This window comes from Calypte anna, chromosome 7 (assembly GCF_003957555.1).
Source record: "Calypte anna isolate BGI_N300 chromosome 7, bCalAnn1_v1.p, whole genome shotgun sequence".
In the NCBI taxonomy this organism is placed as follows: domain Eukaryota; kingdom Metazoa; phylum Chordata; class Aves; order Apodiformes; family Trochilidae; genus Calypte; species Calypte anna.
In genome coordinates, this window is record NC_044253.1 from 11,794,918 (window position 1) to 11,821,057 (window position 26,140).

Below are 26,140 nucleotides of genomic sequence, written 5' to 3' on the forward strand. Positions count from 1 at the left end.
ACCACACTCATGCACCTGGCACAGTGAAGACAGATGTGCAGTGTGGGTGTGATGTTCCCTGTGAATAATTTATTGAGACAATGGCTTCTACAAACAGCTGTGGGTTTCTTTATGTCCACCTCCATATTGCCCTTTGCAGTAGGAGCTCAGTACTGCACCAAAAAGTTGCCACCAGCCAGAGAGCTGCTCCCTCTCTCCTGGCTCAAAAGAGCAGTGATTGCAGGGCATGTCAGACGCAGCTCCACACAGCTAGGAGTGTTATGTGGCACCAGAATCTTACTATTCCCTTTTTTATTACACATCCAGAAATCAGAGATCAGTTCAACACAAAATTTTATTTTTCACTGAGGCGTCAAAGTAGCCAGTAAGAGCACAACTGAAAGACACTGCTTCCCCAACAGTCTGCTGCTGACAACATCTGCACAAGTTGTTAAGAGTGTGTTACCTGAATTACAGGCCCCCCTTGCCCATATGCTCTTAAACACTGGCTGTTAATTTATGTACTGCTGCATTAGCTGTATGACAGTTCTGCTGGAAAGAAGGTTCCCAGGACACTTTTCTGACTAGCAGGATCACTCTGGCCTCAGAGCCCCTGCTCCAGTGTTCTGGCTAAGCCTGCAGAATCAGAGAAGACACCTCTGTATGTGTAAAAGAGCAGGCAGTCAGGCTAGCTTTGTTTCCTCTGCCCATGCTCTGCTTCCCCCTGGACTTGAAGGGACTGCTTTTCCACCAGGAAACCTGAGCCCAGTTCCACCTTTGGTCTGGTGTTCTCTAGATCCTGCAGCAGGTTCATGCTAATAGGTCTGAATGCAGGCTCTGAGCTTGTGCCTCTCCTGAGCTAACCCAGCTGGGGCTGTGTTGCATGCTTGCAGGGTGATGATGACCTGATGACCGTGTGCATCGGTGAAATATTTCTAGAGTTTGTCAACATGCTGCCAGCCTTTCAGACCTACTGTCTCCAGCAGTCCTCCTCTGTGAACATGCTGAATGCGCTGGAGAAGGAGAAAGAGTTGCTCAGGTGAGAAAAGGGATGAGTATATTTTCCAGGTTTTGAGGGCAGGAAGGCACCTGGATGAGGGCAAAGCTGTGTCAGCTCAATTAGATCAAAATTTTGATGCTGATGTACTTCAGTGATGAGCTGCTCTTTCTTTGGGTGAGGAGAGTAATTTACTCTCCAAAAAATGTTATCCCCTTGGTATCTCCACTGAGGCAGCATGTTGGTCCCCAGATGTAAACTATTTTGTGGTACCAGCGTTTGCCCACTGTCCACTGGGTTGAACTGTCACCAAATAGCACCCAGCTGGTAACAGCTCTCAGTCTCTGCACCAGAGCATGGTTTGGATTCCAGCTGGGAAAGCAACTGTGTGAAGCATGCATAACTTGCATTTGTTTCCCCTTCCTAGCCCTGGCCTATTGGGCAATGGCAGGCAAGTCACTTCTCTCCTTTCCTCTGCAAGAGCTTAAAATGATGACAGTACCAAATTCTTGTTTAGAGTGCTTTGTAATCTAATGATGAAAGGATCTACACATTAATGTAATCTGATGTAAGCTGATGCATCTGCCTTGGGCCTACGTCAGCATGTACCAGAGGAAGGTCACACCCTCATTTTACAGCAGTGTAATAGCAAACTGCTAGGATGTTCTGTGCTGGTGTCCCAGGCACCTCACCATGGTTCTGCAGCTGAGCACAGCAGCAGAAATCGTGGATAGTTTTTGAGCATACAGAATTCACAAGGCTGTTAAAGCCACTGGGGAGGCTGCAGTGCCCAGCAGCTGCCAGCACCACACTGTTCTGTCACATTTAGGATGGCAGCACCTGCTGGTAGAACAGCCACCATTTCATTTCCTCTTCTTAAATCCCTGCAGAATATTCCTCAATGTCTCCCAGAATGACAACACAGCACTGCGGCGAATGAACTTGAGGTCCTTCCTGATGGCCCCTTTGCAAAGGGTCACCAAGTACCCACTGCTACTCAGCAGAATCATCAAAGCCACCACCGAGTACCACCCAGATCACGGCAGCCTGCGGGAGGCCAAGAGCCGCATCGAGTCCCACCTGGAACACATCAACATGAAAACCAAGCAGGAGGGGAACACGTGGACCCTCCGCTCCTTTCGCCAGGATAGCAAGAAGAAGAGAGAAGTCATCAACATTGAGATGAGAGAAACTGCTCTCAAGACCGTAGGTTGGCTGCGGGAGGAAACAAGATTTGTGATGGAGGGGTCTTTGCAGCTGGCCCAGCCCCCTGATGGCCAATGGGTGAAGAAGGGCAGCAAGACCCTGAAGTTCCAGAACATGCAGGTCCTCCTCCTAGTGAACATGAAGCGCGTGTCCGAGTCCAGCCTGGAGTCAGCCGAGCCAGGACCTGTGAAGGATGCCGTGCTGGTACTCATCAGAGACAAAAATAATGGGAAGTTCCATTTGCTCAGGGAGCCCTTGAGGCTGAGTAATTGCATCGTCTCCACCGATCCTGACTGCGATGACACTTTTGAACTCATCGAGATCAGGCGGGAGGCGTTTGTGTTCCGGGACAGCGACCGGGCACGGACTCACCACTGGTTCAGGCAGATCAGGAGATACTCCAAGGAGTTGGGCTCCTGGAAGAAGCGTCGGAACGCACTGCCCAACATCATGATCAGCACCCCTCACACCAGGCCATGAGCCCTGCGTGGGCAGCACGTGGGGAGACCTGGCCTGGCTGGTGCCAAGTGCAAAGGACCATCAAGAGCTTCGGTGGCTCAATCTTGCTTTGCTTTATGGACAACACAGGGAGGAGCCTGGCCCACAAAGACTCTTAGCAACACTGGAACCAAATGTTGTGGTCTCCATCCCCAGGACTCACAACCTGGTTGTGGCTGTTGTACATAGAGAGATGGGCTTCCTTCGAGGAGCAGATCTCTGGAAGAAAACACTGAGTTTAACTTGTTAATATTGTGCTGCGGGAGAATGATGTATGATGCTTGCCATTGCATGGATTGTGTTTAAAGCCAGTGTTGACAACATGAGAGAGGTTTTCACCATTGACTGTATTTCATCAACATTAGGTAAAGTCAGGGTTAAAATTAGGTGCAGTATTATGCAACAGAGAGGGAAAGTTAGAGAAAATTATGTTTTCCACCACTACTCCTAAGGACTAGATTTCATCATTCACATCTGTATATTAACTCAAAATATTTGTTTTAAAAGAAAGATCTTTCATCTTTAATCCAAATCAAGTAGGTATCAATTTGCTCTAATGCAGCTGCATGCACACAGAAAAAAAAAAAAGTAAAAAACAAAAAGCAGACAAGATTAAAAGTAGCTCTTGCTCTCTGACACAAACACAAACTACGTGTAGAACATGTAGAAAAGCAGTACACCCCCACTGTTATTTAACTGATATGGGGACTGGAACATAACGCTGCATCTGAAATATCTCAGAAGTGTATGTAAATATAGCTCTGCTACCACAAATAGTGAACTTCAAAGTTTGCAATTATTTAAAATATGTAATCTAGTGTATTTAAAAATTTAATGGAGAGGAACAATTTACATTGTACTGTAGAGTAACATAAAAGGTTTTAATAATTATGTTTCAATGATTTTAGGTGGCTATATATTTTTTAATATTTGTTTTCTGGAGTAGATACTTCATTGAGAGTTGCTGACATGTGATTGTGTCTATTCTCCCCTGAGAAGAATTTAGGGGCTACTCCTAACAAGACTGAGAGAATGGTACAAGCCTGCTACCCTGATTCTCACTAGACAACAATAGACTGGCACAAAATCTTATGCTCTGGCTGCCCAGGTCAGGCCCAGCACACCAGACGTCAGAGCTGAGGCCACAATGAGCTCCCCTGTAAAGTCCAGCCTCAGCTCCTCAGCAGGGACCTGACTCCAAACTGAACAATGGTAGAAAGGCAAACAGGGTTTAACCTTTTCAGCCTGACGTTACCACTGACGGTGACCTTGTGATTACAAGATCAGCAAAATGTCACGCTGTGACATACACAGCAAAGGCCAGATCACAGCCCTAGAGGCTAAATTAAAGGAGCCTGAGCTTTGGTCAGTGGACCTCAGAGGACAACCTGTAAATGTTGCTTTGGACCCCAAGGTAAAGACAAAGCAAATCAGTATTATTGACTCCCAACTAAATGTTTCTGTCACAGGCATTTATTTTAAAGGAGGACTCACACAAGGAAGCATATTTGTTCATGTCTCCAGAGATGAACCACCAGTAGCGAGAGCACAGAGGAAGGCAGACAGAGGCTGCCTTCGTGTAGGTGGCCCTCATTGTGTGAGGGACCACTGACCCAGGGCCTCAAAACCATGCCTGGTCCTTTGTTCTTCTGCCACAGCTGCTGGGGTGCATACACTGCTCTGGGTACTGAGGCAGACACCAGCAGAGAGATGTGTGCATACTGGCTGGATTTTATCTCCATCTGCACCATCCAGCATTTTACTGCTTCATTTTGTCTTTAGGGAAAAGGGAGTTGTTGTGTCACTGGAGGCTTTACAAACACTGCAGGAAGGTTTCTCTGATGCTGTCATGACAGATCTGCCTCTCATAGCCATCGAGCCCATTCACCTCACAAAAAAACCCCAAAACTAACAGAGTGTAGCACCTTAGTTTTCTCTGCCAAGATCAAAATGGCTCAGCTGCCTTTTTCACCTCCCGTGGCAGTTTTGGTAAGGGAATTCTTAAGAACAGTGAGCCTAATAGCTTAATTTATCCAATCAGCCAATGGCTTTCACAGCCACAGAAAGCTGCTGTTTTCTGGAAAGTTTTCAGTTATTTTCCAGCACAGTGATTTTCTCCAAACCAATTCATGCTCAAAACCAGCAGTGGTCTGTTTGTACAGTCGTATCTTTAAATCAAGATACCTTCAGTCACCCTGCCTGTTCAAAAAGGTTAGAGAACAATAAGTATATGTAAAAGGTCTGATATTTAGCATCAATCTTGTGTTTGGGTGATTGTTTGATTTGTGAGATTCTGGGGTTTTCTGGGTATCACAGGAAACACCTGCCTGCCAGGCTCCTAGTAATCACTACCTATTTCCTCTGAACCAAGTAAACCCTCCCCAAAACAAAGTCCATAAATAATCGCTGGGTGTTGAGTTACCAGCAGGATGTGTGCGTGGTGCTGTAGCTCTGTCCTAAAAAACCTACAGCCAAGGAGCAATGGAAGATCTTTGATCTGGGACAGCCTGCTAGGGGAAGTGACAGCCCGCTTGTTGAAGCTGTCAAACTAGACAGAGGTTGTGCTTCCAATGTTATTTATCTTTTATGTATCTGCTGTATACTCAGCTGCTCACTCGCCCTTGAATTCTGGGTCTTGAAAGGGAGCACGAGCACAGCACAACCTCCACAGCCCCACAGGCACTGGTGCCATGGGGTGAGCCTGCACAGGAAGGCTGAGGAGTGGCAGCAGGCTGGCAAGGCAGTAGGTTTCCATAATCCCTGGGCACCTTTCTCAGCTTCCCTCTCCTGGGGAGTTCCACATCTTTCAGGATCACATGTACACTTCTTACTTGGCTGCTCTGGAGCTCAGTTGTGTTGTATTTTTCCATCCGTTTCTGATTAAAAAACCTGACAAAATGCTATTATAAGCCAGGGTACTTGGGAACAAGGCTGTCTATCAGCCAAGAAAGCAATTATTTGTTCCAAACTGGCTGTCCTAGGGCTCCCTGATATTTTTATGCTTCTCAGAAGTCGTGACTGGCAATACTAAGATTACATTTCAAGACTTCTGGCTACTGAGCTAGGCTAGTACAGGCAGGCTGCTCTGGAAGTACCATGTTGGGGGAAAAAGAAAAAGAATGTCAGATTACTCTGTTGGTTTATCAGGACACACAAATTACTTTTAACAGAAATTAAGGATGAGTGTTACTGGTCATTCATGAAGCAAGCAACAACAGGCAGTCTTCATCATCAAGTGTAGTTTCAAGCTCGACACACAAGACAAAACAGTGGATTAAGAGCCCCCTTTGAGATCAGGTCCCAAGGAAAGAAGGAATAGCTGATTTAAGAGTCAGCAGGCTGGGAAAGCCCAAAAAAACTACAGAGAGATGAAGAGCAAGTATTTTAAAGGGCAGAGACTTCTGAACAGATCTTCTCTTTTATGGTGTTTTTGTACATTCCTGTTTGTCCTTAACAGAAGTGAGGATCTGGAAGGAGCCTTCAGCAGGAGTTTCTGCAATGTGTTGAAGAGCACATCTGAAAGGGAACACCAGCTTTGGTCTCACAGTGCAAAGCTATCATAGCTGTCCTTGGGAGACTTAAACATTGACCTCAGCACATCCCAAATCCTGGAAAAAAAGCTCTGAGATAGGATCAGATCTTCTGCCTCAGGGAACTAAGTCATTCAACGCACATTAATCTATTATGGAGCTAAAGTCCAAGGAAGGCAGATCTCCAACAAGAGATTCAGGTGAATCTTGCACTCTCTTGCTTGTCCCTAACATCCTTGAAGGAAGGATAATTGAAATCTTCTAGTGCCATGTCAGAGAGAATTTCAGGGAATATTGCTTGTGGATGAGGCTGCTGTAGTAACTCTCATTTTGTGATGTCAGCTGTGTCTCCTCTTGAATGTGTGCTGGAATTATGCTGACATTCTCCAACCTGAAGTTGGAAAAAGCATGAAACCAATATGACTAGGGATCGGTACAAGCAAATTTAAAAAAAATAAAAAAAAAAATAAAGGTTATGACAGTAACACTGCACAGTCCAAAAGCTCTAGACAAGCCCCAAGGGCACTCAGGAAAGAAAGCATCTCCCTCAAGAAGCTGAAGGTGGACCACTAAGGGCAACCTTTCTACAAGATGGGTGGAAAAGTTGAGTGATAGGAACACAGAGGGGCCTCTGGAACAGGGAATGAAGAACCCTAATGAGGAATGGGAACAGAAGTGGATCATCCTCCAGCACAGTTCTCTGGCCAGGCTTGACTGGGAGCAGCTACAGAGCTGGGAAAAGTTGAGAAGCTGGTGTTGGGCTGTAGGTCCATTAGCAGGGCTGAATGTAGTGGTAATTTGTAACTTCCCAGCTCATATCCTTCCCCAGTGCAGTGTCCAGCAGCACAGGCAGCCCTGAGAAATGATCTCAACTGCAGATGAGACCCAGGCTGCAAACAGCCTTCCCACAGAAGGTGCTGTGTGTAGGAGCAGGCAAAGGAACCCTCTCAGGAACCACATGGTTTTGAACCTTCCTAGTGCAGGATCCTCCTTTGCAGTGCGAGAGTCACATCCTTGAGAGGATCTGCATCAAACGTCTCTAGGTGGTGTGGAAAGTGCTGGCAGCTGAGGGTGGGAAGCCTGGAGGTCACAAAAAAGTCACAGAGCACGTGCCATGACTGATGCCTGGAGTAACCAAAACATGTGAAGAGCACAAGGCCTGTATAGCCCTGGACTGTTCCACAAAGGCTGAAATCCCAGGCTTTTTCTTCCTTTGAGGCCTTCTGCAATCCCTGTTGAAGGCTTCAGCAGGCTGTCATGGGCACTGGAGCTGCACAGGGTTCAGGTGAAGACCCAGAAGCAGCCTCACAGCTCTCCCAACCAGGATGTGAGCCAGAAGAGTTCCTGGGGAGCAGATGGAGCCCTTGCAGGGCTCAGGCACTTTTATTTTCCCTGACAGAAGCAGGTTAGTTGTTTGCACACCTCTAGTGTTAATGTGCAGAGGAAAAAGCAGTCAGACAAAGAGTGTATTCCCCCCTGTGTCAAGAAGGGGCTGGGTTTAGGACAGCCATTTTCCCCTTGGTCACAGCAACCCTCCAGTGATGATGAGGGTACAAGCCAGACGTGCCACAGTTTGAAGTGACCATAAACAGGCAGAGAAACCTGGAAGAGGAGGAATTACTCATCCTCAGGTAATTCATGCCTGACCTCCAGCATGTGTACAGGAGCTGGATACCAGAAAGGACCATTCCCTTCAAAATCTCACACTTGCTTAATGAGCCTCCACAAATTCAGCAGGCAGGAGGCTCTCTGAACAGCCTCTGCACACACTTTAGTACAGTCAGCACTTAATGAGGGAAGGTGAACTGCTGGTGAGTAACGGGTCAATCTTCATGCACAGACCCCAGGAGTCATCCCCTTTCTGCTCTTGTTAATTGCCTTGGTGTGTAATGACCTTATCAGCTGAAAGATATGAGTGAGGCTCCGTAGCACACAAGTCATCACTTTGCACAATGAAGGCAAGTTATTTACCCAAAGAGAAAATTACCCTTGGCAATCCTAACAGAACTGGAAGCAGTTAAACTGCTGCAAAAAAAATCAATGTACCACGTAGTGTTACAGCTGAGGGAAAGCTGTAAAGCTGGCACTGCAGGGAGAGGAAGAAGCTTCCCTCACACTGGCACAGTGTGTGAGGGGCTGTGCAGTGAATTGGACTGAAGCAAACACTACTGAAAAATACAGATTGTTTCAGCTAAGTCAGCTCCTTGATCCAGTTCACTGCACAAAGACGTGTGCTGGCACTAGAAAAGGGCAGCCTGGAGGTGATAACGTGTCCTTTAACAAGTGCCAGTGTAAAGAGGTTGCTGGTCTTGGGCTGCAGTTAATCAATTCCATCAGACAGAGCCCAGTTCAACAGCCAGGCCCAAGGTCTGCTCTGCATCCTGTGCTGCAGAGCTCTGCTCGCCCCTATTTCCCAAATGGTTTCAGGTCAGCACTCTTATTGATCTGCGGGGGTTGAACAGGCTGTGCTATAAATAAAGAGCAACTAATCAACTATTTAAGTGCCCTTTATAGTGAAATAAAAAAACCCACAGAAACGACGTCAAGATGGGGGGGAAAGCCCACACCAGGGAGTGAATACAAAGACATCCAAGAAAGTGCTGCCTGGGACATACTTGAGGCTGAAGTGGCTCAGAGAATGGCTGTGCTGGCTGTTGAGTCAGACTCTCCAGAGCTCCTGAGCTGACTCACTCCCTCCCAGCTGCCAGCACACGCTGTGCACTCCATTCAGTCCCAACAGGAGTTATTTGTTCAGTGTTCAAGTGCATCTGATTCATCGTGAGCCACCGAGCTTGTGCAGTCCTCAGAGCTCCTTCCCTCACTGCTGTTTCCCGCTGGGAATGGGAAAAGTCAGAGAAGAGAGACCCCCCCCCCCCAGACTTCTGGGTCTCACCTCCCTCTGCTCCCAGCTCTGGGATGGAAACACAATTTACCATTTAGGACCAGAATAATGTGCAGATTCACAATCAAGGCCACCAAGTCCTACAGGCTACCTCTGCATGGAGGAAGCCACAAAAAGAAAGTCCTTGGCTTTCCCTGCTGCAGCCTAGGGACAAGGTTTGAGGTTTTCTTTTCGCTTCCCCAGATCTCATTCGGGAGGGCACTGTGCACCCTGGCTCTCAGGAAGGATGCCTTTTCAGAGAAAGATGCTGGGCTCTCCAAATCATAGGGACAGGAAGGAACAAAGTGTTTGCTCACTAACCTCCAGGAATACAACACTGGAGTATCATCTTTCTCAAGTACTCTGAAGCCCCAGACAGAATGATCCCACACCTTGCAGACTTTGTGAGCCCTATGTAAGAGACTTGTTCTTCCAGTTGTCCCTCCCTGAGTATCTGCACCTCTGCACAGCACTATTCTATTGTCATCAGCTCTCAGAAACCATGTAAAATGCAAGAGCTGGCAGAATGAGGGGAAAAAAAACCTGAAAAGCTGCGTTAGGCACGTGGGATCCCACGTCAGGAAGCAGACCTTTTACGTGACCAAATGCAACCCGAGAACCTGGGACACACGCCAGTTCAAAGCCTTAACAAACACCTGTCCTGCAACCAGATACCTGCCCTGCCACGTGGCCTCACATCCCAGTCCCGCATGCCAGGAGTCCTCCAAACCATGGGACACTTGGACTGATGCTCAGAAAACCTTTCTCTAATTCCCCTGCTCCTACGCATTTCCTGCATGACCTTGGTTTGCACAGCTGTGTCTCAGAGCCATTGGGTGTTGGTTCATGAGTCTCTGGTTTTGGCAGTGGGATTGGCTTAAGCTCCTTCCTTCCTCCCACCTCCACAGAGTTAAAGTGAGAAGGAAGCAAACAGTAGCATAGAGCAAGAACTACTTTGAAAGCTGCTCTCACTGCCATGGGGCCCAGGAAGTCACACCTTCATTTTCTGTAGCTGTGAAGGATGGGTATTGCCATCTCCCTGCGTTATGTGACACACAATACTATGCAGGATGAGGAGAAACATAAAAGACTGACTTGGTAATGAGAAACTCCTTCACACGTCTCATGTTTTAGTGAAATAGGTCAAAATTAATTTTTAAAAAGTCTATGAAATCTGTTGGTGGCTCCATTGAGCACCACTTGCCAGCGGGCCAGGGTGGGCCACTGAGCAGCACGGCCAGTGAGGAATTCTGTTACAGTCCAGGTACAACTGAAGGCAGAGCTTAAATGAAGGTATTTCAGTGCAGGCTCCCAGGAAGGGCAGCAAACAACAACAGACAATAGGCAGAATTACCAAATGAACAAAACCGAAGAACAGATTTTATTGGCCAAAAAAACCAAGAAACTATTTTCTTCCAATAAACAAAACCTGAACTGAAACAGTGGGAGATCTTTGCTAACAAAATGAGACACCAACAAATGTAAATGTGACTCTGTTAATCCTCCTGAAGAAGTTTGTTCTTCTCCTTACCCCTTCTGCACCACCAGGGGAAGAACAGCAAAACTCCCAAGTCATTTAGGACAAGAGAACAAATGCCCCAGGAGGTACGAGTCTGTCCATTCACAACAATGAAAGAGGCTGTTGGTGTTTGCAAACATTTTACATGCAAAGTATCTGAAACCAGGAATTTCCCCTTTTCTGAAGATACAAACATTTTACTACATGAAGTTTTGGTGGTTTTTTTTTTTTTTTTAATCCCAGCACACAGAAACAGTTGTGACCTATGTAAGTTGTTAAAACTTGGACATTACCTTCAGTTTACCAGTTACCATTTCTCTATTTGGAAATGTTGGTAGTTTAAAAAAATAATAATAAAATTGGTTACAGCAAGTACTCAAGGCAAATGATCAGCACTTACTCATGTCAGTAAACAAATACCAGCCAGTGAAAGCAGATGTTTGAGAAAGCCTGGCTTTCCCTGGCAACTGAAATCCTGGAGGAAAGGAAAAAACACAAGAGAGAGAGCAAGAGCGAGATGTGCCCGGGTGCAATACACCAGTTCCAATGGAGAAACTCCCAATAATATTTTCACTAGTTTGTCCATTAAGGGGGACACATTAGGAGAAGACAAAAAAAGCTCTTGTTAATAAACAGTTATGCAGGTCTGTTCAACTTACTGACATAAGTGAAAATTTAAGAAACAAAAAGGCAAAAATCTGTGTCTTAAAAAAAAACCCCATATATTTACACACTGTGGTTTCTAAACCACCATCAGGTGTATCTGCACTGAGGGTGTGTGAGGAGGGACAGGGGGAGCATATCACTGCCAGGGCAGTGACACAGCACTACAGAACTAATGAGAATCTGACGACTGCTGCTGCTGTGCACAGAACAGCACCATGTTTTGACAGAGGAATTCCACTGGAAACAGCCGCCTGCCCTAATCTAGACATGATTTTACAAAACATTTTGAAATCTAACACCCGTACTACAACACCGGTAAGAAAATAGAGAGCAGCTTTCAGCTGCAGTTCTTCTAAACTACTGTAGGAAGGCGTGGCTAGCGTGCCTCCTCAATTGGCAACCATCTGAGGTAATCGATGATGCTGTGAAACTGAGCATCCTTCATTTCTCTCCGCCCACTCCAACTGTCGCCTCCTTATTGAGTCCTCTGATCGACAAGTCATAAACCACTTCCTCTATTTTCTTGACATCATATTTCAGGCCGTCGTAACGTTTCCTCAGGGAGTCATTCTTCAGGTTGAGGAGGCGGAAGCCGGAATCCAGCTCGTTGATAAAAGTTGAGATGCGGAGAGGGCGCGAGTAATCCCCAGCTGTGACACTGTTCACTGCCAGCCTGGCCTGAGAGAGAGAGAGGGACAACATCAGCAGAGGAACCCACCCAAACCAGGTCACTACTCCCATCAGTCACATTGCCAGTTTTGTTCCAGGCAGTCAGATTATGTATACTTAGCTCTACCTTTTTGTTGACCTTGATTGTCAATCAAGGGAATAGTTTAAATATTAAAATTTTGCCAGTGAGGAGCAGCTCTGGCATACTGAGAGGCGGTTTGCTAGAAGTTAAGATCAAGGTGTTCCAGCAAAAATTTGGGAAAGTTAGAAAACACATTACTTATTTTTAAGGTCTGTTTTAATCCAATGCATGGATGGCTTCTTACCAGCTCACTGGCGAGAGTTAACACCCCAGACAGGTAGTCCTCAATGTCCAGGTGAAAGCCCCGCTCCCGATCAGCTTCGACTAAGATAAAAACCAGAGGGGTATGGAACAGCAGCAAAACCAGAGAGCTGAAATTGTATTTGTTTACTGGAGATAATTTGAAATAATACATTTATGAAATATTATTACAAAATAGAAGTCAGCCCTTTCCTGTATGTGATGTAATTACTGCCTCTTCTCAGCATTTTGATTTAGCATCTCGTAGGGCCTCAACTGGTCATGCAATAGGTTATAATCAGAATAATTTAATTTACATTAATATATAGGAAGGGGTTCTGTAGTCCTTTTTTATAAAAATATTTTCCTATTTATTGTTTTCCAATCCTTTGCTCTGGGAGGACGGAGTTCACTTACAGCATAAAAAAATAGATATTTTCCACACAAAACTGATAGAAATAAGTTCTCATCTTCGTATTATCCTGTTGGTAAATTTAGGCAATTTGAGCAAACAAGCTTCATTGATGAAGAACTTACTCATGAATAAATCCTTTTGCTCATATTGGTTTACTGATTTCCACCTTCTAAAATAATTTACTCTTTATACAGCGATATCAGATACCAAAAATACATTTTGGATTTCTGGGGGAAGAAATAAAGTTCTGCTGTTGCCCTTTTCCCTCTGAAAGCTACAGTGTCTAAACTCATCATAAGCTTTTTCTTGTCAGTTCCAGCATTAACTTACTCCCAAGTATTTCTGCTACAGCTTCTCGGGTCACTAAGGTTTCTGACTCCAAGTAGACAACAAATGCTGCCAGGAACACCAGACGCTGCAGCACAAACCGCCAGTGCTCATGGAATCTGTTGAAGAGAACACCACCAGTTCCAGGTATAAATAAGTAACATCTATTACTGAAGAGTCAGGCAACAAGCTTTTTACATATCTGCAGTTTACATGTTTTCCACCTTTGCACTCTGCAGTATTTTTTGGCTTATCAAAACACCAGTAGCTTAAAGTCACCCCCTGGCACGCCAGAACTTCACCCCCAGGATCCTACGCTGGACACCTCACAAACCTGCTCAGCTCACCGGCTGTTTTTCCGGTTGTCCTGCCCTCCAGACAACCACATCCTTCCCTCCCTCCTGCCCTCAGCAGATCTGAGCTGACAACGTTCTCGTTCTTTGAAATGTTCTTGCTAGACACTGTCCCCTTCTGGCGGCAAAAAAAAATGCCAAGGTGACAACTTCATTTAGTGCCTGCAGTATCACACAGACATTTCATGATGGATTTTGAGCTGTTTTCAGAAATGCCCCAAATCTAACAACTTAACTGAAATTAATGGAGCAGCAAATGTTCTGCCTGCAGAAACAAGGATAGGTCCAATAAAACATCAATTTCTCAAACTTCCTTTTTTCTAGGAAAGAGAATTAAATGCTGAACATTTTTAGTGAAAAGTTAAAATCAGAGCAAAACCCTTTTTATTTGTGCTGATAAAAACCTCACACTTCTCTACCACAATATACTTTTCAAACAGAAAGCAGCATTGGTCCCATAAATCTTTAAATCATTCCCTCAAAGTAATGATGCCAAATACACACAGACTGTTCCCATATCCACATCTGGCTGTGTGTGATCTGCACACCTGTAATACTGATCAGCAGGAAACTTGGTCTTCAGAGATTCCATCTGTGTCCTCACTGTACCAAAGTGTTCACGAGCCTTCTGACATTTCTTTGGTACTGAAAAAGAAACAGTGCAACATTCAGTACCTGACAGAGAAGAGGGGGTTGTAAACAGTTTTCCAGAGTAGAGAGCACTCCTCTGTTACCCCAGAGAGTGCACTGGCATTTGAGCCAACCTCAGAAATACTCAGTGTTGCAACAGGGGTCACACATGTAGTGAAATACCCCTGGTAGAGGAGAAGTACTCCTGTCTCATCTGCCCTAGTCCATGGTTTTGATCTTGAGACAGGATGCCCCAGTGGGATTTAAGAATCATGACTAATCCCTGCTGCTACATACCTGCTGCCCATCCTCTAATGGACACTGGCAGAAGAAAACACTGGAAATGTCACACAGCCTACAGAGCAGGAGGCAACAGGGAATCAAACAGGGAGGAAGAGAGAGTGGATGTGGTGTCTGGCTATGGTCAAACCAGTGAGAATAGGAACCTGATGACATGGAACAGGGTGACACACAAGCAGTGCTGAAGGAGAGGTGAGAAACAGAGATGCAGAAAAGCTGAAAAAGGCGTTGAATGCAAGACCTCATCTGAGGTAGCAGAGAAACAACTTCATTTGAGGATCTGAGACTATGGCAACAGATCATGGGGGCAAGGGAGGGAGCCAGCACCAGCAGTGACACAGTCACAGCCCCATGCCACGAGCCTGCCCAGGAACCAGTGCTCAGGAGTGGCAGGGCTGGGGGTGGCACATGTGGTCTTGAGCTGACCACAGGGCTGAGTTGTAACTGTGTGGACAGAGTGAGAGTCCAGAGTGGTCAGCTGGGTTGCACAGGTGTTACATGGAGAGAAAGAGAGAAACAGCATGCACTGGAGAGTGCCCTAATGCAGCAGTTCAAAGAAGAAGCAACAAAAAAAAGTTGACAAGCAACAGCAGAGCACTGTGCACAGCAGCTGGACCCAAAGAAAGCACACACACTGAGCAGCACCACTAAGAGACTTGTACAAAGGAAAAGAAACTTCTTTCTCTGTTTCAAAATCTTCTGGTTTTTTTCTTTTCTGTCAGTTAGGTTAGATGAGATGCAACATCCCTTCAGGAAACTGCATTTCCTGCTTTCAAGGGATGCATTTGAAGGGTTTGAGCCCCTGCAATGGTCTCCTGTTTATGTACCAACACTGCACCAGGGCCTGGCAGAAACAAAACCACTACTTAACTGCAGCCTTCTCAGAAATCCTGATCACAGCACAGGGAAGGCAGAAGATCAACCCGACAGCTCTCCTGCATCTTGATTTATACAATCTTGGGTTATTTAAACAAGACCCATAGAAGCTAAATCTGAAAGCTATGATGAACGATTTTTATCAAACAAGCCCTACTAGGAGTCACTGGAGTGTGTTTAAAAAACTCCTTTCAATTAAGAAAACATCATTTATATTAAAAAAAAGAAGGGGCACTTAAAAACAAAAGCTTCAGACAGCAGAAGGTGACAGTGCTCCATGTGGCAGCCAGGATGAAAGAAATGTGTGAAGCTCACTGTTGGTTGCCCTTCCAACACCATTCTCAAATTATGGTCTCTGTGTCAGTTGTGTAAACTGTCTCGTGGCAGCTGGGGACACAGTGAGGAATACATCTGCATTTGGCCTTCTGCCAAAAGAATCTGTGATTGAAAAAAACAATTTTTACTGTAAAGTTTCAGACATCAGTACCCAGTGATACCGACATAACCTCCCAACTTCAAACTGTCCTTGTGCATCCTTGTGTATCACCACTAATGTTTTGCTAAACTTGCTTCATGAGCAAAGACAAAGCTGACCTTCAGCCTCCAGAGACCCTGCCTGGCACCCAGACACCTCAGCTGCCTGCAGGCTGCACCTGTGCTGCCCTGAGTGGCTTTCTGAGCAGTTCTCAAACTCCATTTGGGACAGGGAGCAGAGGGAAGGAAGAAAGATCCTCTGACCCTGTTCTGGAGATTGCTGCATGAGGATTTGCTGCTTTTCCTTCCCTTGCTCACAGCTGAATAAAGGCTGAAAGTGCTCATCCCACAGCTGAACCATCTCATGCTGGGTGCAGGGAGGGAGCACAGGGAAGCAGCTCCATGAAGCTGCTGCTGTCTGTGGGCAGGTGGCGGCCCTGCAGGGAGAGCTTGGCCAAGAGGTGTTGTCAGTGAACAGTGGGAAGGCGTTGGGCATGATGACATTTGAAATACCATGGACTGGCACATCAAACCCCCAGCTACCCCACAGTTCTGTTACCAGAGCTCACACCACCCCACAACCTTCTTCTTCTCCTTGGCAGGATGGATTGCTCAGCCTGCTGCAAACCCTTGCCCTGTTTCACTGGCTCTCTTGTCCCCTTGAGTGTTCAGCACTCTGCCTCAACTGATGATGCAAGAATAATTACAATCAGGAGACTGTGGGAGAAAGTAACTCTGCTCCCAGGTCTGCTGGGTGAGGGAGGGGGCACCACAAGCAGCAGCAGCAGCAGCACAGCTTCTGTCAGCAGCAGTGTCAGCCCAAACCATCCCCAGCAACACCACCACATCACCGAGCAACATTAGCTGCTCTGTCACCTGGGAACTTGTAGTAATTAATGGAATTTTTTGTTTTTTGCTAGTTATTAATTTATTTAGCATTTAAAATTTTAACAGCTGAATATTTTTTATTATTAGTGTAAGCAGTCTTTCTCACAGCTTGGAATAAAATAAATATAAGGCTTAAAAAAAAAATCTCTATGCTGCAAAGTCTAGCGAGAACCCTGCTGCAATGAGTAATCCTCTAATGGTTACAAGAATCATCATTTAGCCCTTTTTAATCTACTGAGGAAGAATCATTGTAATTTCTCAATGAAAATGTGGTACAGACTCAAACAAGATGCTGCAGTAAAGCCAAGGAGCTACTGCAGCACACTACACTGCTGAACCACAACCATGATCAATCTGCAGCCTAAGTATGTGACATCTGACAAGTGCTATTTATCCCCCCAGCAATCCTTCTGTTAATTAGCTCTATTGTACTCTGCTGTAATTCTTTATTAATCTACACCTTTATTGTCTTCCCTTATTATGCTTGTAATTGGTGACAAACTGACAGGTCTATTACCATGAGTTAACTCCTAACCTATTAGCATGTATTAAGCATGTATTAATTATCCTTGGTATTACAAGAATTATAAAATCAACTTTTTTTTTTTTTTTTTTTTTTTAAGCTATTCCAAATCTCAGACTCTGCAAGTTCCAGGAACAGCTCTCTCCTGGATTTAAAAATCAAATGAAAAGACAGTGAGCCAGATGCAGGCCAGTGCTGTTCTCATGACCTGGAGGAAACAGATTGGCCTAAAAACATTATGTCAAACACCTTAAATATGGATTGAGAGCAAGGAATGAGGCTGGTTACACCCTGAACCTCAGAAACAGCAGAACGATTCCAGTTGCCACTCAAACATAAATCAACCAGAGCTCCTGCTTTATCAGCCTTTGCAAATTCCCTTTATGATTTGCAACATAAAGCATATGTTACACAGACACACACCGTCAGTCTCATACCAAACACTCAACTCCTTCCTCCCCACACCATCCAGAACACTGTCACAGCTTTTGGGGGGGTGGTAAAGAGGTGAGGGTGTGGATACAGGTAGAAACGTCCAACAAGTGATGGTAAAATTATCAGAATATTAAAGTCTACGTGCATGCCCACTTGGAGGGAAACCTCTGAGCCAATTCAACAACCCAGAAACTGAGCACCTATATAATGAACACACTCCTCAACACCGAGACGGTGAAACTCCGTGCTGGGGAGGGAAGAAGAGGAGAGAACAGTGTTCCCCGAGGACGAACAGCAGCTTTTCTACCGACAACGTTTGAAACCCCCCAGCAGCCTCTGAACACCCACCCAGGCCAGCCCGGAGCGCCCAGGTCCGACTGACCCCCGGGAAAGGGCCCGTGTGGGAGGGACCCGCGGCCCCGAGGCGCTGCCCGCTCCCCCCGGACGGCTCCTCCCCACGGCCCCGGGGAAGGCAGCGGGTCGGGACTCACTGTCCTGGAAGCCGGCTCCCTGGTGCACGCCCTGCAGCAGCGTCAGGATCTCCCGGGCCGTCTGCTCCAGCGCCTGCACCTCCTTCCGGATCTCCTGCGGGGACGGGACAGGCCCGCATCAGGACAAGACAGGACAGCCCCCGCTCCGTCCCGCCCAGCCCAGCCCAGCCCAGCCCAGCCCAACCCGGTCCGGTCTGGTCCGGTCCTGGTCCCACCTCGCGGATGTCCTGGTCGGCGGTGAGGACGCCCTGCAGCGCGACGAACATCTCGCTCACCGACATGGTGCCCGCCGCCGCCTCCCGCCTCTGGGGCCTCCCGCAACCACGGGGGCCTTCGGCTCCGCCGGCGCGGGGACTGCCCCGCGCACTGCCTGACAGGCCGGAGGAGCCACGGGAGGGCGGCGGGGGCGGGTGTCCGTGGCGAGCTGCTGGTCCTAGGCTCCGGGGCGGCCCTCCCGGTGCGGCGGGGCTGTTCCCGGGGTGGTGGCCGCTGGGTGACGGCTCCGCGTTGCTACGCGACGCGCTGCGGGTTGGGAGGGGGTAGAGCGCGTGCAGCGCCGCGCCCCGTTGCTAGGAGACAGCGCCCCGCTGCTCTGCGCCTGCGCGTCCTCGCTGCCGCGAGACACCGCGTGCGAGGGCAGTGACGCACTTCCGGCGGCGGCGGGGTGTGCAGTATGGCGGCGGCTGAGGCGATGGAGGCCGCGGCGGCGGCGGCGCCCGCCCCAACACCCACACCGGGCTCGTTGCTGGCCCTGGAGCCGCGGCTGCAACGCGAGTTCCAGCAGAAGGTGCAGCGAGTACGCAACAACCGGGCAGCCAAGGTGAGCCGGGCCCTGTGGCGGCCGGGGTGGAGCGGGCCGGGCCTGACTGTGTGCTCTGGGCCCTTCCTTACCGCCTGCTCTGTGCCCGCTGCAGGAGGAGCTGACGCCGGGCGTGGTGTATGTGGGGCACCTCCCGCGGGGGCTCTGCGAGCCGCAGCTCCGCGAGTACTTCGAGCAGTTCGGGAAGGTGACGCGGCTCCGGCTCTCCAGGAGTAAGAAGGTAACGCGGCGCCGTTCGCAGCTTTCCTGCCCGCACCGCCCGGGCGTTCCTCAGGCGCGGCCGTGTGTCTGCAGGCGGCCCCGGTGGCTGAGCCCCGCGATCGCTTTGAGCCGCTGAGAATTCCTCCTTGCGCAGGGTGCCGAAACGATGAATTCAGGGAGTTTACTCCTTTTCTGCAGCGGCATCTGCAGCAGCTGCGTGCGTCCTTCCCGTCTGCCTGCCGCCTTCGGGCCACTCCACGTGGAGAAGTGGTGTTGCAGTTTCATGAGTGGGCAGCGGGGGGCACCACGCATAGCGGCCTCTCCTGAAAATAATATTTCTGAACCGAGCGTTGTCTCGGGTAGCGCTGGAGGGGCTTTAAAGGTCCCTGCAACTCAAAACACTCCTTGTTTTTATGACTGCAAACAAGCGACAGTTAGCGTAGCACAGCTTTTTTCCGTAATTAAATAAGAAGTGTCTCCAGAATACATTGATTTGAGGTAGAACATGAAATGTCAATGAAAGTACTTTGTTTTAGCTTTCTTGTTGCATTGTTGTCAATAAATTTAACTTATTCTGGATTTATCATTGCACTGTAGTACTGCTGTATACAGTTGGTAACAATAGCAGAACAGCAGCTCTGCAGGGCAGCTTTTTTTAACAAGCAGGTCTTGGTGAGCATTTTGTTGCATGTTCAAGTATATATTGACCAAAAACATCTTACCAGTTTAGGACTAAATATGGTGCTTTTCATGATTTCACTGAATTTTATTAAGTGATTTCTGTTTAGCTGGGAGTTGGCTCTGGCAGCATAAAATAGTTTTAGTTTAGCTGCTCAGGTATAGAAGCATCATTTCAGGTTTCTTTCTGTTGTTACTTGCAGACTGGAGCTACAAAAGGATATGGATTCATAGAGTTTGCATCTGATGATGTGGCTAAGATTGTTGCAGACACAATGAACAACTACTTGTTTTCTGAAAGACTGCTCAAGTGTAAGTATAAGATGAAGGAGTAAATCTTCTTAACTGGCAGAGGAAATTCATAGTTATTTATGTTCCATTTTTGGACTGTTTTAGAGGATCTTGGCTTTATTTAAATGAAGTTTTGTCCCAGAAGGATTTTCTGTAGGCTTCAGTTCATGTCAAGAATGTTCTAGCACCCTTTTGTTTTGCTCTTGCAGGTTTTCTTCTAGACTGACAGTGCTTGTTGTGTAATGGTCATAGAGTCATGACTGGGTTGGGAGGTTGGGTTGGAAGGGACCTCAGAGATCATCAAGTCCAACCCTTGATCCACTCCCGCTGCAGTTACCAGGCCATGGCACTGAGTGCCACATCCAGTCTCTTTTTAAATATCTCCAGGGTTGGAGAATCCACTACTTCCCTGGGCAGCCCATTCCAATGCTTGATCACCCTCTCCATAAAGAAATTCTTTCTAATATCTAACCTGAACTTCCCCTGGCACAACTTGAGACCGTGCCCTCTTGTCTTGCTGAGAGTTGCCTGGGAAAAGAGCCCAACCCCCACCTGGCTACACCCTCCTTTCAGGGAGTTGTAGACAGCAATGAGGTCTCCCCTGAGCCTCCTCTTCTCCAGGGTAAACAGCCCCAGCTCCCTCAGCCTCTCCTCATAGGGTCTGTGCTCGAGTCCCTTCAGCAGCCTGGTTGCCCTCCTTTGGACCTGCTCCAGGACCTCAATCTCCTTCCTAAACTGAGGGGCCCAGAACTGGACACAGGACTCAAGCTGTGGCCTCACCAAGGCTGAGTACAGGGGCAGAATCACTTCCCTGGACCTGCTGGCCACGCTGTTCCTGATACAGGCCAGGATGCCATTGGCCTTCTTGGCCTCCTGGGCACACTGCTGGCTCATGTTCAGCTTCATGTTCAGGTGTGACATGAAATCTCAGGGAACAGTGGGTTTGCTGTGGAAACAGTTCCTTTAATGTGGAAATTCTCTGTCGTTTGCAACTGTTGCAGCTGCTGTCTGTGCAGGTAGATGTAGGGGACTTTATGGATAAAAAGGTTAATGAAATTAGCAAGTTTCTCATACAGGGTGATAGCAACACTCACTTTGTCAAGGACTGTGAGCTATATAGGCATCAGCTTTTGAAAAATAAGTGTCTGACTGAAAGAGTGCTCTTTTATTTTCTTCAATCCATCCATTACCAATCCCCTTACTATCTGAGTGTTCAGTTCCTTTCCATCTGCTGTGTTCATAAAATGTTCTGGTGCTCCAGCTGCGCTGCAGCGGGAACTGAGCACTGCTCGGTGAGAAGTGCAGCTCTGCTATAACTTGATGTCCTGTGTATTTGTGATACAGGTCAGGTCATACCTCCTGAAAGGGTCCATGAAGACCTCTTCAAAAACAGTAACAGAATATTTCTGAAGCCTTCTCAGCCAGCAGTCAGGAGGTACAACCAGGTGAGGTCCCTCCTCCAGAAGGCGAAGATGACGCAGCGGCTGCTGCGGAAGGAGAAACTCCTGCGGAAGAGGCTGGCTGAAAGGGGGCTTGAGTATGACTTCCCAGGATTTGTAAGTCTGACGTGGTTTGATGGGTGTTTTGAGCTAAACTTCTTTGTAAGGTTGTGCTAAATAGGTCATGAGATTTGTGTGGCAATGGTAGCACCAGGGAGACTTCCTTGTGGTAAGAACTGGAGAGGAGCTCCTGGAAATGAGTGTGGTGTGGTTGCAAGGTTCTGCTGGATATATGTGTGAGTTTGCTTTCAGAGAAGGGAATAAGTAACAGCAGAGTCAAGACACTCGTTCTCTTCTGTTGGTATAAACAGCTGGGCAGGCTGTAGTTTTCTCATTTGTCTGTGGATCACAGAACAGCAATGGGGATTTTGCCCACCAGCCCTGTGTGAGGCTTTGGCAGGGTGGGTATGTGAAGGCAGCTCCCAAGACTGGAGCTTCTGTCCCTGGACCTCACCTCAGCTGACCAAGCATGTTCACAGAATCACAAAATGGTTTGGTTTGGAGGGGACCTTAAAGATCATCCAGTTCCAACCCCTCTGCATGGGCAGGGACACCTCCCATTAGACCAGGTTGCTGACAGCCACGTCCAGCCTGACCTTGAACACTTCCAGGGAGAGGGCAGCTGCAGTCTCTGAGCAGCCTGTGCCAATGTCTCACCACCCTCATAGTGAAGAATTTCTTCCTAATGTCTACTCTGCATCTTCCCACTTGTAGTTTTGGGGCATTACCTGTTGTTCTATCACTGCATGTCCTGAAAAATCCTTCCCCAGCTTTCTTGTAGGCCCCCTTCAGCTACTGGAAGGCTGCTATAAGGTTTCCCTGGAGCCTTCTCTTCTGCAGACTGAAGAACCCCAGCTGCCTCAGCCTGCCTTCCCCAGCCCTTGGTCATCTTTGTGGCCCTCCTTATCTTGTCTTGCTCCAAGAGCTCCATGTCCTTCTTGTGTTGGGGGCTCCAGAACTGGACACAGTACTCCAGGTGGAGTCTCATGAGAGCAGAAGGAGGCAATCACCTCCCTTGACCAGTTGGACATGCTTATTTTCATGCAGCCCAGGATGTGGTAGCCTTTCTGGGCTCTCAAGCTTCTTGTCAACCATCACCCCCAGGTCCTAGCAAGTGTTGCTGGTTTGCAGAGTGCTTGTGTGCAGTACTTGAATTTTAAGCAAAGTTGTTCAGTGCAGTTTTTGGTTTTTTTTTTAATGCACAGTAACAGCTTTTACTGCATTGCTTTGAGTGGTTTTGTTCCAACCAGATCACCTCTGTGACCTGTGATTTATTAATTGAAACCTAATTGCTGTGGCAAAAATGGTGTAGTTAGGAAGCAAAGAAACTTATGGATTGTAAGTGATTTGTGTCTTCACAGAAGGAAGTTTGTGGTGATTCATCTGTCTTGCTTCCTAGGCTGCACAGGAGCTTGCCATAAAGAGAAAAAAAATTAAAACATCCAAGAAATCAAAACTGAACATTTCTTTGAACAGCCAGGTAAGACTGAGCAGCCCAGCACCATGCCCCACCATTTGCAAGGGGGGCAGATGGTTCAGCTCTGCATCTGGTTTCTTTGCATTAATTTCACCACCTGGAAATCTGAATAATATTTGCTTGAGAGATTTTTGTGCTGAAAGTAGCTCCTTTGAGATGGATTAACACTCCTGAATGGGGGAGGGTGGTTGTAGCCTTTCAAGTTCTTTCTCCTGTGGGAGTGTTTGGCAGCAAAAGCTGTCACTCAGCATCTTGTAACGTGGTGCTTGTCCTGAGGTGTGTCCAGGCTGCTCTGTGTCTGCTGTCAGTCTCTGCTGCTCAACACTGACTGGGGACTGGGGAAACACAGGGTGCTTGGGGACAGTCACTTATCCAGCTGCTACATCTCTGCTTGGGAACAGTCACCTATCCACCTCCTGCATCTCTGCTTGGGGACAGTCACCTAAACACCACCTGCATCTGTTCTTCAAACCAATGTGAAATCACCTCTGTGCTGGGGTCCCTCTGTTGGTCTGTGCTGTGTTACAGCACCAGCCTGTATTGACAGAAAGTTGAGTGTAGTGTGAGTTCAAGTGAACAGAATCTGGTGCTCTGTCTCCATTTACATACTGTGCTGCCCCTCCTCCCTCGGGCTCTTCAGGTTTGATATTCCAGTATTTTGCACACTAATGAAGCTAAAACTAGCAGTAGGATCAAAGGAAAGCTCAGGTCCTCAGGACTAAGGTTTGGACACTGACAGTCTGGAGAGTCTGACAGGTGTTGACTTTTTTTGTTTTTTTCATCACTGTTGTGAGTTTGAGTTTGTTTCTCTTTTTTTAATATTACTGGATTTTTACTTGTGCTAATTGGGACAGGGCTGGCTGTGAGGAAGACAGGATAACTCATCCATTCAGTCAGCTGAGTTCTGGGAACTTCAATAATGAAGTTGGAATGTTTCAGCTCTGCTGTGGGCTTCAATGTGGCATTTCCACAGTCTCCATTCTCCAGTCTCCATTTTTTTTCCTGATTTGTTTCTTCTTGGCTTTTTTGGTGCTTTGAATCAGGAAGTACAAAGTTTAGAAAACATGGACATAATGATATGTTTTAAAATGTACCTTAGTTTACATACATCTTTTTGAAGTTGACACTTCTGTCTAGAGCAATACTGCCTACAGAAATACAGTTATAGAAAGGCAACAGTTTTCCCTAGCGTGGAAGTTCTGAAGCAGAGCTGGCCTGCTGTGCCTTGTGGTACCCCAGGGAGCAGTGACAGCTTGATATGGCAGGTGCTTGGCAGTGAGCTGTGTTTTTCTCATCTCTTCAGGATCCTACTCCAGTCTGTACTCCAACAGTGCTCGAGCGCCGGAAAGCTTCCCAGGTGGATGATGACCCAGAAGACAAAGAAATAACTCTGAGACTGCCCCCTGCCAGTGTTAAGAATGCTGTGCAGAGGCCAAAGAAGCAACCAAGGAAAAGACCAAACCAGAAGAAACAGAAATAGACTTAAAATTGTGATGACTGTAGCCAGGTATCTCCTCAACTCAAAAACTGGCAAAGTGGAGCTTCTAGTGGTTCTGCTGCCCTGGCCCTGTTCATCTTGGTTGGACTTTTTCAGTCCTTTCTAGGCAAGGAGTCTGTTCACAAATGCTTCCCCTCCTGTGTAGCCATCAGGGGACCTGTTGTCTTGTCTTCCTTTGAAGATATTCTTGACTTGTGCTCACAAGTGCCACAGTTGTGACACAACTACAGCTATGCCAGAACCTTCAGTTATTTCTGTAACTTGTCTTTAGTGCTCACTGTTTAGAAAGAAGTTATGAGGCTGACCATTCAGAGCTTGCTCATGTGGGCTCTTATCACATTCATAATTAATGATGGGCTATAAAAAAACCAAAACATTTTTCAACTGAGTTGGCTCTTGGTAGTGGTTCTGTTATTTAACTGGATGTCTGTGTTTCATATGAATTCTCTCATATGAATTTGTGGGAAATTCCCACTAATAGAGGGAATTTTCCCTCAGGATGACATACCTTGAGTTTTATCTCTGTTAGTGATTGGTGAAACTCTGCCTGCACTTCATGGAGCAAAGGCAGAATTGAGTATTGCATTCAGTTTCCCTGTTCCTTTCCCTGTACAGGCAAAACATTTATGTTTGAGGGCATACACTGCTGTTGAGGACAAGGGGTGACCCTTGTGCTGGCTGGTGGCTTAGCTGCAGTCACAGCAGTGCTTTCATTCCTCACACATTGTGTGTAAAAGGTGGTTCCCTCTGCAGAGGTCCCCCAGTGTGCAGGTTACTGACACACTGCTTTACTTCTGCACTGAACAAGTGAAGGTAACTTGCTGATCCTCTGGGGCTTTGTGTGCCATTAACATGCTACTGTCTGGGTCAGAAAGCACTCAAGGACCTTTGTGGCTGCCTTCAGAGGGACTTGTTAGTGAACTGTGAAGATCAGCTCTCAGCTGTTCTCAGACTGAGTAAAGCTCTTGGAGAAGATGCACCAGCAATCAGAGCAATATGGGCTGCATCAGGAGTTCTGTTGTCCTTTGGGCCCTGCAGCACCTGAACTCTGTATTTTAGTTTCTCTGGCAGTGTGAAACAGGGGTCTGCTTCACATCACAGTGGTGTCGTGGGCCTCTGGGAGGGTGAGCCAGAGATGGGCAGGCAGGGTTTTGTCCCCAGTAGTGTGAGTTCAGAGAACTAAGTGTAACTGTTTTACATCCATTTATTTATTTATTTATTGTGATCTGTTACAACTGACTGCAGTTACCTGTCCTGTTTGACAATGCAGTTCGACTGTGTAATTAGAATTAGGTTTATATTGCAAATCTGAGACCTGCAGAAATTCCAGTTGCACTCTACACTGCTGGACTGTTGGCTGTAGGTCAGACTTGGCAGATTTCGGGGGAAAGCCCAGGTAAAAAAACCCAACTGCTCAGGTAGGTGCTTGGTTAAAGACTTGGACTCCTGGCAGAAGAAATCTAAACCATTATTTGCCTGGCTAATTCTGCCCTATCTGGCCTGATCACTTGAATAATCATGTGATTATAATGACATTCTCTTGGTGACTGAGATCAATCTCCTTTGTTGCTCTGAACAACACTTGGATGAGTGCGTCTGTACCAAACGCTTGTCTTTGGCATTCTGGGGATATCTGTTGACCAGCCCAATGGTCACCAACAGTCCTTGCCTTTCCAGTAGCAGTGTTGAGGTATAAA

At 47.1% G+C, this 26,140-nt stretch overlaps 3 protein-coding genes across 5 annotated transcripts in view; 2 read left to right on the forward strand and 1 right to left on the reverse strand.

Moving 5' to 3' along the window:
- Positions 1-3,571, forward strand: part of LOC103531362 (kalirin) — a 44,568-nt gene extending 40,997 nt beyond the window's left edge. For all 3 annotated transcript variants that reach the window (XM_030454539.1, XM_030454540.1, XM_030454538.1), the window contains exons 7-8: positions 873-1,018; positions 1,867-3,571. In XM_030454539.1, coding sequence (XP_030310399.1) covers positions 873-1,018; positions 1,867-2,662 — 942 coding nt within the window. In that variant the 3' untranslated portion in view covers positions 2,663-3,571. The remainder of the gene's footprint in view (positions 1-872; positions 1,019-1,866) is intronic.
- A 6,878-nt stretch (positions 3,572-10,449) lies between these two features.
- TSN (translin) lies at positions 10,450-18,444 on the reverse strand. Its single transcript, XM_030454113.1, has 6 exons — positions 18,195-18,444; positions 17,980-18,073; positions 13,911-14,007; positions 13,013-13,128; positions 12,272-12,351; positions 10,450-11,954 (listed from the first exon to the last, which is right to left on the reverse strand). Exons 1-6 carry the CDS (start codon positions 18,258-18,260, stop codon positions 11,718-11,720), a joined length of 690 nt encoding a protein of 229 aa, XP_030309973.1. The 5' UTR covers positions 18,261-18,444; the 3' UTR covers positions 10,450-11,717.
- Positions 18,445-18,618: 174 nt separating this feature from the next.
- NIFK (nucleolar protein interacting with the FHA domain of MKI67) lies at positions 18,619-24,831 on the forward strand. Its single transcript, XM_030454112.1, has 6 exons — positions 18,619-18,799; positions 18,894-19,019; positions 19,882-19,990; positions 21,314-21,525; positions 22,868-22,948; positions 24,249-24,831. The coding sequence occupies exons 1-6, from the start codon at positions 18,653-18,655 to the stop codon at positions 24,423-24,425; spliced, it is 852 nt and encodes a 283-aa protein (XP_030309972.1). The 5' UTR covers positions 18,619-18,652; the 3' UTR covers positions 24,426-24,831.
- The last annotated feature ends 1,309 nt before the right edge of the window (positions 24,832-26,140 follow it).